Source organism: Garra rufa, unplaced genomic scaffold, assembly GCF_049309525.1.
Source record: "Garra rufa unplaced genomic scaffold, GarRuf1.0 hap1_unplaced_417, whole genome shotgun sequence".
NCBI classification, from domain to species: domain Eukaryota; kingdom Metazoa; phylum Chordata; class Actinopteri; order Cypriniformes; family Cyprinidae; genus Garra; species Garra rufa.
This window is the reverse complement of record NW_027394684.1, coordinates 1-14,395: the sequence shown is the minus strand read 5'-3', so window position 1 is coordinate 14,395 and position 14,395 is coordinate 1. Positions and strand designations below refer to the sequence as shown.

The window sequence follows — 14,395 nt, the reverse complement described above, 5'->3', positions numbered from 1 at the left end:
TGTCGATTTCTGCTTGGTCTTTTATCCGAGAGAAGAAATATTTAAATTCCTTTTTTATGTTCATTTTAACATCTTATGTTTAATGAGCATTTAACTTTGATTTTATTAATGTTTTCACAGTAATGTGATTGTTCTCATTGATACTTACTGAACTGATCTGGATTCTTTTATCACAGGCAGCAATTTCTGAAGAACTTTCATATTTTCAGGATTGTAGTTCTCTTTAACAAATTTATCAAGACGAAACTCATTCAGTCCCTCTTCTGATGTCAACAACACAAAAACTACAGCTGACCACTGAGATAAAGAGAGTTTGGCTTCACATATTTTGCCACATTTCAGATACTGTTGTATTTCCTCCACTAGTGAACGGTCCCCCAGTTCATTCAGACAGTGGAACAGATTGATGGATTTCTCTGGAGAGTCAATGGTCCTGATCTTCATCTTGATGTACTCAACTGTTTTCTCATTGCTGTCAGAGCTGCTTCTTTTTAGTGTCATTATTCGTTGTAGGAGAATCTGGTCAGACTCTACTGACAAACCCAGAAGGAACCGCAGGAAAAGATCCAGATGTCCATTTTTACTCTGTAGAGCCTCTTTCACAGCTCTCTGATGCAGCTCAGATAATGAAACATCTTTTGATAAATTTATTTGAAACCAGTCCTTCACTTTAGTCGACAAACTCTGTTTGGTGATTGGCTCAATCACATTTCTGTTGTGGTTTGTGCAGGAGAGGTGCACATATAGAGCTGCTAGATGTTCCTGAATGCTCAGATGAACAAAGCAGAAGACCTTCCCCTGATACAAGCCAAACTCCTCTCTGAAGATCTGAGTGCACAATCCTGAGTACACTGATGCTTCTGTCACATCAATGCCACACTCTCTCAGGTCTTCCTCATAGAAGATCAGGTTGCCTTTCACAAGCTGCTGAAAAGCCAGTTTCCCCATTTTTAGGATCATGTCTTCATCTGTCAGCTTCTTCTCATAGTCCTTCTCTTGTTTGATGTTGGTCTGAAGGATCAGGAAGTGTGTGTACATTTGAGTGAGAGTCTTGGGGATCTCTCCACTCTCTGCTGGACTCAACATCTTCTCTAGAACAGTGGCTGAGATCCAGCAGAACACTGGGATGTGGCACATGATGTAGAGGCTCCTTGATGACTTCAGGTGTGAGATGATCCTCTCGGCCAGACTCTGATCACTGATTGTCTTCTTGAAGTATTCCTCCTTCTGTGGCTCATTGAAGCCTCTTACCTCTGTCACTCGATGGACACACTCAGAGGGGATGAGATCAGCTGCTGCTGGTCTGGAGGTGATCCAGATGAGAGCAGAGGGAAGCAGATTCCCCTTAATGAGGTTCATCAGCAGCACATCCACTGAGGCTGATTCACTGACATCACACAACCTCACTCTCTTAAAATCTAGAGACAGGCGACACTCATCCAGACCATCAAATATGAACAACACTTTATATTCATCACTGGATATTTCAATTTCTTTAGTTTCAGGGAAAAAGACATGTAGAAGATCTGAAAGGCTGAGTTTTTTGTCCTTCATCAAGTTGATTTCTCTGAAAGGAAGTGGAAATATGAGCTGGACGTCCTGATTCTCCTTCACTTCAGCCCAGTCCAGGATGAACTTCTGCACAGAGACTGTTTTTCCAATGCCAGCGACTCCCTTTGTCAGCACAGTTCTGATGCCTTTGTCTTGTCCAGGTAAAGGTCTAAAGATGTCATTGCATTTGATGGCTGTGTCTTCTGTTGCTGTTCTCCTGGATTGTGTCTCAATCTGTCTGACCTCATGCTCATTACTGATCTCTCCACTCTCACTCTCTGTGATGTAGAGCTCTGTGTAGATCTCATTCAGGAGTGTTGGGTTTCCCTGCTGTGCTGTTCCCTCACACAGACGCTCAAACTTCTTCATCAGATTTGATCTGAACATGTTGAGGACTTCATGCCTGGAAAATTAAAATATCATATTATTACATGTGTTACAGAGAAAAATGTACAGAGCAAAATGTATTTTTTGTTTGAACATATCATAGGGTTTTTGAAATGTGTCAGTTATTATTAATGATAATTAATAATGTGTGATGACACACTGCATTAAAAAAATCTCACAGTTTACCTTACACCAGGATAGCTGCTGTCTTGTGGTTGATTCATAGACTGGTCATATTTCTCACAGATGGGTTTTGTTACAACTGTTCTTGGTGGCAGGATTGCCCTTGAATCAAGAATCAAACACTCTGACATTGGTGACATTTTTCTCAGTACCTTAATAAAAGCTGTGACTTTATTTTTAAAAAGCACCTGTTCAAGGTCACAACTGTAAAAATGAACACCAATGAAATTAATGCAAATAGACAAATATTCTACTCTGTGCTCTATATCTGGTCATTGCCATTAGATTTACTGCATTTCCTAGCCAGACTTCTGCTGATATTTATTTATTATAGTGCTGTATAATTATGACAGTTTAAACGTTTACTATAATATATACTACTATATTTTTACAGAAAATGTAATACTTTAGGATAAACCTTGTGTCATCACTATTAAAATAAATTGGGCGATCCAAAGAAGTGTCACTCCTCATAGACACACAGCTGGGCTCTGGTTCTGATTTCTTCTGGTGAACTGAACTATAACAGAGAGATACATTAAGTTGTTTCATAGATGTGTTTCTCTGTGTGAGCAATTATAATATCAGATATTAGAAATAGAATATTAAATATCAGCTGAAATAACAAATATTTCAGTTGAAATATTGTACCTTGAATGTTGTGGATGACCTATAGACTCATCACTCTTCATTAACACACAGCTGGCCTCTGGTTCTAATCTCTTCTCATCAACTGACCTATAACAAAGACTCCTTTGAATTACTGTATTAACATTAACTTTTCATTTTAAAAAATGATCTTTTAATTTTGACTATGTTCATACAGAAACCATAAAATAAAGTTCTTTCATAGACTATATGACTAATATAAATAGTCTATCATAATAACTTACAACAAAAACACATATACAGCAAAAAAACAATATAAATATGGCACACAGTGTAGTAGCCTATATGCGGATGAATATAGGCTATTTAAGTAACTATGTGTGTGAGTATTGATGCTAGTTACATTAACGTTCCACTAATGGGCAATGTTATGTTGTTGATGTGGGCAAATTGTTTTTCCTGTCTGAACCAGTGTATAGAGAACATGATACACATCTCTGGCTCTGATCACTTCTGATAAACAGATTTAATGACGCCATTAATTGTAAGGGGAAAAAAATCCAACAACAACAAAAAAAAAAAACAATATGGTCATTTTTCATTACCCACTTTAGATTAGGGGATGCAGAAAGTGTTGTAAATGATTTATTCATTATTTATTCATCAACAGCTGTTGAATACTTTGAAGTTCGTACTGCAATGTAAGGGCTGCCTGGTGAGGGTAAAGATGTTTTCTCTGGCAAACATGAGCTGCGCCCAAATGACGCACTATACACTCTGCACTTATTCACTATGTACTTATGCACTAATGCACTTTGAACCATGTAGTGTATGAATTATATAAGGTTTTTTAGTATTTTATAACGCCCTAAACAAACTTTCACAAGAACCTCAATTTTTTTTTCATATCAACTTCAAATTTGGAATAACTTATTTAGATGTAAGACTTCAAATTGATATCAAATTTAAGATTAAACCTGTTATGTACAATATGTATTTTATATAAAATATAATAAAAATTGTACAGTGTATTCTCTTTACAGTAAAGTTTTCTTTAAAAAGAGACCTACCTTAGCTCCAAAGTGTTCATGAATTACAATTTAAGTTTGGATAAACTTAAAAAATGGGGGTGACAGTTAAGGGGTTAAGTAATTTTTAACCATTTACTAAGGATCTGTTTGATTATTTCATGATGCCATTTTTCAGATAATTTACGACAGATGGGTAAATCGTTAGTATAGTACTTACAATACATATCACTTATTCATAATTTATAAACACATAGTCATGTTTTGTAAATAATTAGTTCATCATTAACTAATTACTTGTAAATTAATTTGTAAATGACTTGTTAATGAATTAACAAAACATACACAAATTGTTAGCGTATCACTTAATAATCATTTGTGAATGTTTTGTAAATGATTATTTCATCATTAACTAATCACTTATAAAAGACTTACAACTGAACGTTATTATAAAGTGTTACCCTAAAGTGTAAACTACTCATCAGTTGTAAATGTTTTACAAACTTGCCGGTTCCAGGTTGTGTGGGTATCAGGTGGGTATACACACATGGGTGAAAGACCTCTGAAAAATTAGTAAACATTTACAACTGATGAATTGTTTACACCTTAGATTAGGGGATGCAGAAATATTTGTAAATTATTTATTCATGATGCGATCTTCAGTGAAGGATAAAAATGTAAATGATTGATAATTATAATAATTTTTACGTGACAAATAATATATTAACTAGTAACGTATTAGCCACTTACTAAGGATCTGTTTGATTATTTCATGATATGCAATTTTTTTAAGATAAATTACGACAGATTTTTAAATTGTCAGCATATTACTTAATCATCATTTGTGAAGGTATAATCATGTTTTGTAAATTATTAGTTCATCATTATCTAATCAATTGTAAATGATTTATAACTTAATCTACAAAACATAGATTAAAATACTAACATATCACTTATTAATCATTTATGAATGCATAGTGATGTTTTGTAAATGATTAGTTCATCATAAACTAATTACTTGTAAATAACTTGTAAATTAATTAACAAAACATACACAAATTGTTAGCATATCGCTTATTAAACATTTATGAATGTTTTGCAAATCATTAGTTTATCTTTAACTAACCACTTATAAATGACTTACAACTGAACGTTATTATAAAGTGTTACCAAAATTTACTATAGTATGTATTCAAAGTACCTGCAGCCTGGAGAAAAATCTTCATCTCGGGATGTTTGTGCGTCATCCATTATGAAGCGGAACAGACAGAAAGTGAGATCACCAACGCTTACTCTGGGTAGAAATGACAAACTAATCATTCAGTTAAACGGATGAGAGTCAGAGAAACAGGAGAACGATGGTGGCCTTCACTTAAAAGTTTACATGTTACCAAATAATCCGTTAGTAATCGGACTGACGGCTCCATCTGACTAAAATTAGAAACTGAAAGGACTGTGTTGCAGGAGAGGGGAAATAGGAGTGGCCGCTTTAAGACCGCTATCTAGGGGTGTTGTAGTCCACAGCAAAGTGCAGTGTGGGTAGTGTAGTTCGGGACATGTGCTGGTATGATGTGCGCTCTCACTGTGCAGGTGAAATCGGAGGAAAAAGTTTGTATTCTGCTTTATTTTAAGTTCACTCAAGTCAGTCCACCCGTGAGCTGTTTGCACTGTGAACCTGACAATGTGAAAATGAGTAAAAGAACAGCATGCATCGGTAACTTTTATCCGTCTCATCCTTTGCACAAACATGAATTGACGAGCTGTTACGCTGCCGCCAAGAATCACTGAAGTGGACAAAGTAACACCGGGGGCTCGTCCGGGATTCGTTCATCGCAGATGGTGAGTTTGCCATGACATTTGTAAACCGTTAAAGTGAACCAGATGTTGTCAGGGAAGAAGTGGAAATGGCGGACAGAATGCGAGTAGTGAGGAAATATTCTCAGTTAAATACAAGCAGCCAGTGGAATCCTGCGATGTCGGAAAGGACAGAGAATGGTGAAAAACAAACACAAATTATTTGTTGAGTGTCTAAATGAGATGAATGCTCAAGTGTAAAAGACTGATAATAATAACACTCCATTTAAATGTGTCCTACATCTGTTTCAATAAGCTGGCCCACCTGTTGCTACGAGCCACACTTATCACAGCAAACAGAAAGAGCAACCAATCCATTTATTTGTGGGTGGAAAATAAGAATACAGTGGAATCGATACACAGTGCTACACACAAAGTACTCCAGAAAATTTTAACTACTCACACTCAGTGTGCACAAATTTAACAGCCAAACGTATGCTTCAAGACACACCCACAATAAATCGCCAGCCATGTAAACATGATGTCTGTGCAGCTCAGCATAGTATTCATGAGGATGAAAATAACGCTGTCTATTCGAGTGTTGATGAGTGTTGTTTACCAGAGCTTACTAGATCCAGCCAATGAGATAAGGTTTTGTCTAGTAGGCACAGCAGGTTCAGTGATCTACAAGAACCCCAGGTCAGGCTGTTGGAATTATGCCTGCATAGTAGAGGAAGTGGAGGCGGCATATGGCCCTTAATCTGAACACGCTGCTGCCATTAGAATAGAGCTGAGGCAGAGGGTACGCAGGGCAGGTGAGCCACTCCATGTGCTAAGGGACAACATTTACGAAAAAGTCTCCATTGCTTATGCAGATCGCTCTGAGAGGGAACAGAACTTTATTAGTGTCGAGGTATTCACTAATGGCATGGGAGATGCTGAAATCATGCAAAAACTGCTGGAAGAGTGACCACATACCCTGGTCCGCGCCTATGAGATTGCACACAGGTATGAAACCACACGTTGAACAGCCACTAGAAATAAAAATAAAAAAGAAGAAGAGAAACGGACATGAAAAGAAAAAGAAATATGGGAAGACATTGTGTTGAATGTATTTCTGCCTTCTATTAACACCATGAATCTATGATAATACCCATGTTAAATGTTTTTTGATGTAGCCTATTGTGTATCAATCATGTCATGGTGCTGGAGTAGTGTTACCTCAGAATGGGGATAGTGTTGGAGGAGAGAGGAATTAGGAGTGGTTGCTTTAAGACGCTATCTAGTGGTGTTGTAGTCCACAGCGAAGTGCAGTGTGGGTAGTGTAGTTGATACCGTGTCAACTAGATGAGCCCCAGAGACAGATCATCAGGAAAGAACTCTTACCCTACAAGGCCACGGGAACCAGATGAGTCCTCTCCAATTTGACTTTGTTGCATTATTATTGACGTTTTATTTTATTATTTTATTACTGTAAGGTTGCTTTGACACAACTTGTATTGTAAAAAGTGCTGTATAAATAATCTTGACTTGACTTGTAGTGTGGGACGTGCTGGTATGATGTGCGCTCTCACTGTGTGTTGTGTAGGTGAAATTGGAGGAAAAACTTTGTGTTCTGCTTTCTTCACTCAGGAGCTGTTTGCACTCACAATGTGAAAATAAAAAACGGCATGCATCGGTAACTTTCTTCCGTCTCATCCTTTGCACAAACATGAATTGACGAGCTGTTACCCTGCTGCAGAGAATCACTGAAGCTTGGAAAGTAACAACTGCAAGTGTGCAATGATGTAGGAATAGCATGTAGGAATTACGTATGACTGTTCTTCCTGTTGAATGAAGTGTTAGTGAGTTTCCTGTCATTATAAAACTCTCATTTCACTCAATGGGCCCTATTTTAATGATCCAAGCACATTGTCTAAAGCGCACAGCGCAGGTGCACATGCACTTAGGGTGTATCAAAATCTACTTTTGCTAGTTTAAGAACGAGAAAAATTCTCTTAATGAGTCATGGGTGTGTTTTGGCCGTAACGTGCATTAAAAGTCATTTGAATTAAGAGTCTCATCTGTTATTCCCTTTAAAAGGGTCATTGGATGCCCATTTTCCACAAGTTCATATGATTCTTTAAGGTCTTAATGAAAAGTCTATAATATACTTTGGTTTAAAATATTTCAATAGTAGTGTAAAAAAAACCTTTTACCTTGTCAAAATATGCTCTGCAAAAAATCTACATATTTTATTTCATGATCCCTTTAAATGCAAATGAGCCCTGCTTTCCCTGTGCCTCTCTGATGTGGGATTATGAGCCGTAATTTACTTTAACCACATTTAGCGGCGAAACTTGCCAACAAGCAAATTATTAAGGAAAGGCTGTTTGCAAAGATGCATAAATAACCCTTACACTCACTTCTGCTGTGGGTGAAGCTGCATCAGGAGTGATTCGTACGAACATAGATATGTGGATTGGGATTGGCACTTTCCTTTAAATTATCCACTGTGTCTTCAGCAGCTCAGATGTCGGGAGTAAATGACGACTACTATGTTCAGTATTACATTCAACAACAGAACACCTCAATCGCTCAATCTCAGACATTCTTGTCTTCCTCTGCACCTGAGTCACACAATGGCGATCGGAGTTGGACTGTTTTAGCTCGGATGAGGGCGGGTCTAAGGTAAAATGCTCATGTCAATCAACTATCATGGGAGCGGCCTCTGTCGGTATGCCGTCACACCCACAAGAAGCTGTGAATGACCTGATTTTAAAAAGGGGATATTACTTTTAAAAATTAAAAAAAATACCACTGGGTGGATTTTTATTATTGTAGAGTGGTTGTGTCCACAAACTGCCAACACACATTAAGGTTCAAACAACATGTAAAAGTGAGTTTTGCATCTAATGACCCCGTGCCATGGCGGATTTGCTATTTACATGGTGAAATTTGCAAGAACAAAGATTGAAAGGGGGAGGGGGGTATTCGCGGACCGTGCCCCCCAAACAAGTTACTATGCACCCCTTTCTATCCTCTTTCCTCTTTGCTGACGTGGTTGTTTTCGAGAGCAAAAGTGAAACTGAAAAAACAACAACAAAACAATCAAAGAGCATGCATTAAAAAGCGATTGAGTATCGATTATAACATGAAGGCATTTTTATATTTAGGTACACAATAATAATATTTTACATTGTAATCCTTTAATTTTTAATATTTGGCATGTTTGTCCCTGTTAGTGTATTAGGCAGAGTGTATGCGCATTGTTACCTGCCTATAGGTGCATATTACTAACGCTTTTTTAATTACACAAAAATATATATTGCGCCATTGACTTAAGACCAGGTTTTAGTTGGTCAATGGCGGAGTCAATTTCAGTTGCCTCAAAATAGCAAACGTCTCACCGGTCATTGTTTCTGATTCTCATCCACAAATGACTGGTTTTGGGCACGGGAGGGTCATTTTTACTGCACGATAAACATAAACAGCATTTATATTTATATAGATATGGCACAGCGTTTATATTCTTACTGTCGCCAACTCGCCATATTTTATAAATATTAATTCTGCTGCTTAAAACAAATAAATAGTGTAGGAGAATGGTTATTATTGGCAAACAGTGGGAAACAATTGTGGTGTCAATTGATTAAAACAATTAACTAATTAATGGCACATTTTTTCCAAAATTAATCGCAATTTATCTTGATTGTAAGTTGTGTATCTTGTATAAGAGAAGTTAAAATTTGGTGCTTTGAGTACAACTCTGTCATACTGACCACTGGATGTTCAATATGGCACCTAATGGCAAAGAACTCTCTGAGGATTTGAGAATTAGAATTATTGCTCTCCACAAAGATGGCCAAGGCTATAAGAGGTTCAGTAACACCCAGAAACAGTACAGTTACAGTGGCCAGGATCATATAGAGGTTTTCCAAGACAGGTTCCATTCGGAATAGGCCTTGCAAGGGTCGATCAACAAAGTTGAGCACTCGTTTTGTGCGTCAGGTGCAGAACCTGGCTTCAAAAAAACAGATGCACGAGTGCTGCCAGCATTGCTTTAGAGGTTGCAGAAGTAGAAGGTCAGCTTGTCAGTGCTCAGACCATACACCGCACACTGTAACAAGTCCGTTTGCACAGGCGTTGTCCCAGAAGGAAGCCTCTTCTATAGCTGGCTCGCAAGAAAGCCTGCAAACAGTTTGCTGAAGACAACCTGTCCAAGAGCATGAATTACTGGAACCATGCCCTATGGTCCGATGAGACTAAAATAAGCTTGTTTGACTCAGATGGTGTCTAGCATGTGTGGCGATGCCCTGGTGAGGAGTACCAAGAAAGACTTGCAGGACCCTGTACCACCAGCTGGAGGGGGCGCCAATGAGCACACATACTGGCACTAGAGGGGTTGTGATAAAGAGCAAGAGTGACACGATCACCCTGAAATATAATTATCACCCCCACTGCATCCCCCAATATCATGGGCTAGAGTACTGACAATGCCTATATATCAGTGGTTCTCAACCTTTTTTCCCACTGGGCCGCACTAAGGTCCAAGTACAAGTCTCACGGGTTGCATATAATTTGCATATTATGCCACCAATACAAACCAACCAGATTTTTAATATTATAAATATTATATCTAAACAATTACAAAGTGGGTATGCGCATAATTTATCCCCCCCGCATAAATTATTCACTGGTTTAAGAGATTTCTGATCGTATAAAACATGCTTCTTATAATTTTTAAGGTATTGTTTATGTTGTAATGTGCTGATTCAAATTAGTAATAATAATTATTATTATTTTACCACTCTGTGCACATCCACTGATATGCTCTCACGCAGTGGTGTAGTCTACGTGATACACAGGTATACGCCGTATACCCACAAGAAAAGGTCAAGGATTTGCATATACCCACTGTAAAAAGCGCGAGGATACGTAACAACATGATATTGTGACATAATTTTCACACTCCCATTCATAAATTAACCACGTCTGTCTTGCGAGGCTTATTGTTTGACTTGAACCGGTGATGTGTAGACCAATCGGCTGCTTCTATTTGAAGGTTAATGACATATGAACTATTAATGCTTCCGTAGCCTGCTGTAACCTGGATCTGACGTCACCTATCAAGCTTAGTGGTCATTCTCGACGCCAGTTTGAAATCAAGTTACGCAAACCAGTAAATGAGGTATGAATTATGAAACCAAAACAGATTCAAATTACACTCTTTCAGTGTAAACACAAGCCTGTCCGTCTCAATATACTGTACAACGTGGCACACATTAACATCAAATGCTAACTCAGCGGCAGAGTTCCACTCACGCAAAGATGTAATTTCCACTGGGGACACGCTTTTCAAAATCCTGTTTGTGTCCTCCCACTTTCGAATGGTTTTGTTAAAATAATCTCTTGTATTGTAGAAGGCACCCTCAGCGCCACAGAGAGTTTTGCGCGATCGTTAAAACGAAACCAAAAGTAAAACGCGTGCGCACATTCAAAAGCAATTTTAATACCCCACTTTTAGAGAGCGACTCCCCAATGTGTGCAAATTGGGCTACATAAAATATCTAGGCTGTTATTAGTATGTGGGCTATTATAGGTTGTGTAATTGTCTATAGCTCTAGATCATGCTTGAAAAATTCGGTCTCTTTGCACTTTGAATATTGAATATGGTTTAAAAATGCAGTGGTTGTCCCTTGCTTAAGGCGTAAAAAAAAAAAAGGTTTTCAAAATCTGCCCTGAATTTATTGTTAATAATAGTTCCAACTTACACCCCTAAATGTGCATTGAAAATTGACAGCTCATAAAACTTGCTTAAAATAAATCTAAATGTTGATAACACATAAGCAGCAGGGCCGGAGTGGGACTCCTTTTCAGCCCTGGAGTTTCAAGCCTTAAACCGGCCCACTTTAGTTCACGACTGACTATATTAAAATGACGTCATTTCCAATTCAGTGCAAATACAGTAGCCTAATTGTTGCTTCACAGTGAAGATTTATTTGAACAGTTAACACAATGTAATGTTTAACAGTATCAGTATCTATTTTCTGTTAGAATTAGTGCTCATAAATATCCAAACCTTGAAATGAAAAAATATCAAATAAATACAAATATATATTAAGCTATATGTATAAAATAAAGATTAAAATAAAATGTATTAAACTTTCTAATGACACTATCATGTCTTTTTCAAGTAAACAGCTGCTTTATAAGTTCAAATATTTTTCATAAATGAGAACATTAAAGGGTAAATCTCCAACACTATTCTTTTAAACATCACAATGTCCTTTTCTGCAATATCTGAATATATATTCTGTGCAAAATTGTTCACAGATATCCAGTCCTTAAACACAAATAAAGAATAGAACAAGTATTGCACTGTCCTACCTGCCCATTCTAGTGTGTTTGGCTCATGACTGGTGCTTGGTAACGTTACGGGGCCTGGCTCTTCACTGTTAGCAGCAAACTGGACTAGAGGCTGCTGCTGCTGAAGAGCCACCGTACAAGAAAAAGTTTGATACATAAACATGAACGATGATTTGCAGACATCGTTGTTTTGCACTGCTCCTAACTAGCTTGACGTTAACCAGGGGTGGACTGGGACAAAATTTCAGGCCGGGAAATCTCACACTTATCCAGGCCATCCCACACCAAATTTGAAATTTGAAACCCTGGACAACAATATTTTTCATCATCACATAAAGAAAAGTTGAAATCAACTGGGTAAAATAATTAAATCTCTTGAACTTCCAATTTGCCTTTTAATCTCTTTTAATCTCTCTGTCTCTCATGTGTGTTTACTTTTTAAACTAATTTTCTTGTATCTGTCACTTTTGTCATAAACACATCTCCACCTTTACAACCACCTATACAGTACAGATCTAAGGTTGGTCTTTTTTAAAGAAGACAATCAGCAGATTATTGCAGAAATACTGAGACCTTTTTAAAGACATGTTTTTGTCAAGATTGTAAAAAGTTGTGATTTTGTAAAATGACACTTGACATTGCTGCTAAGGGGGAGGAGACTGCTAAGCTTCTAAGCTTTCAAAATTATATATAATTTATGATTAGTACTAAAACATTTGATAGAGAAAAGGGCAACAGAAAAAAGAGGGCCACTACATTAGGACCATGTGTTATTTATTGTCGTAATGTTAAAATTAAAACAACAAAAATTAGCTACATCTTGAATATATCTTTATTAAAAAATCTTAAAACTAAAAATGTTTTGCATTATCATGGGTCATGTTTGGCCCAAAGGAAAATTAACCATGATATTATTGAGCCTATGGTAAACATTGTAACCATGTTTTTTGTTTGTTTTGTTTTTTAGGATTGATTCCCATTAGTATAATCACAATTTTATACCATGGTGAAACTATAGTGTAGCAAAACCATTGTATATTGTATAATTATTGTATAACTATAGTAAACATGTTTTGTAAAACCACAGTTTTTAATAAGGGTATTTAAGGTAATATTTTTAATAAGGGTAGCTCCCTAAACCTGTTTTAAAACGATATTTTTTATAGATTAACATTTGTTAGCAGTTCAATACTTAAGTAAACGAAGACAAAACTACAATAGTCTGTTTACAGATGTAACTGACCTGCACTTTAGGTCCTAAACAGGACAGATTTGTCTCTCTGCTCCACCTGGGCACTTCTACTTCAGTCTCGCGTCGTTTTGGCGGACGCGCGGATGCGCGGAGCGCGCGCGAGATGAAACGCGTGCCAGTCAAGACTAACCGATTTATGATTTATTAGAGTTTTATTATTGAATGGCTAATTCTGAAATAACCACTTTAGTACATTAGGCCGGCAACAAAAACAATAACAACAACAATATTAAATAATAATAATAAAAATTGGAGGGTAGCGGGCCAAAAATTCTCCCGATGGACAGTCCGCCCCTGGCGACTGCTGTGAGTGCAGGCAGCTAGGGACACCGGCCCTCGCGGCCAAAAAAACGGACCGGCCCACCGGGAACTCTCCCGGTCCTCCCGATTAGCCAATCCGGGCCTGATAAGCAGTGTTTCAGAATGCTCTCAATTACATATAGATGAATCCTGTATGCATTAATGAGCGTGGTGGCGTTTGGGGTGTTGCTCTGGGATGGGTGAATATGGGGCTGGGACGGAAAAATCACAGTATACTCACTACAAAAAACTAGACTACACCACTGCTCTCACATATGAACAGGCAGCATTTGGGGTGGGGAGACGACGCAGGCATTTATTAACATGCGATTGAATTAGCTATTAAGCAAGAGACAAGGAATTATAAAAAGTGTACATGAACAAGATGTTTATTAACCACTGCATTTCAATCACAATCCAAACATACTTTATACATGTAGCATGAGCAGTTATATTTTATTTTAATTAGATAATTTTAAGATTTAAAGTGAACAGAATGGTCTGATTTTAGCTTTGTGAAATTATGCCTCTGTTAATGTCTTATTTTAGATAATACTATAAAGCTGCTTTGACAAAATCTGTGTTGTTAAAAGTGCTATATAAATAAATCTCACTTGATTTTACCATTTACAGACTTTGTAATTTTCCACCTATTTCCAAATGTGAAGCAATAATAATGCAGGCGGAGCAAGATACTTTATCGCTCTGTCTGTGTGCGCATTGTGATTGGGTTTATTGCTTTCCATACAGAGGACAAACTAATGGGCCGCTGTTCCTGCATGATGAGCCAGTCATTGGCCCCAAAGTGTGTCAACCCACCAGGGAAATGCCTGGCATGCCAGATTACCAATCTTGCCCTTTCTATACTGCTTTCAAAAATCAATCATTTTAGGTTCAATTGGCCGTTCAAGATAATTACAGTATTTGTTTCTACATATTTAAT

General features: G+C 37.4%; 1 protein-coding gene and 1 long non-coding RNA gene across 2 annotated transcripts; both read right to left on the bottom strand.

Annotated features, from left to right (window-relative positions):
• Positions 1–148: 148 nt before the first annotated feature.
• LOC141317161 (NLR family CARD domain-containing protein 3-like) lies at positions 149–2,261 on the bottom strand (the record flags this gene model as incomplete). The annotated part of the gene is made up of 2 exons (XM_073832966.1): positions 2,125–2,261; positions 149–1,954 (listed from the first exon to the last, which is right to left on the bottom strand). Coding segments are annotated over exons 1-2 (1,943 nt in total), but the record flags the coding sequence as incomplete, so codon positions are not given.
• A 120-nt stretch (positions 2,262–2,381) lies between these two features.
• LOC141317160 (uncharacterized) lies at positions 2,382–5,182 on the bottom strand. Its single transcript, XR_012351738.1, has 3 exons — positions 4,960–5,182; positions 2,773–2,859; positions 2,382–2,641 (listed from the first exon to the last, which is right to left on the bottom strand). It is a non-coding gene; the product is annotated as an uncharacterized lncRNA (long non-coding RNA).
• Positions 5,183–14,395: the final 9,213 nt, after the last annotated feature.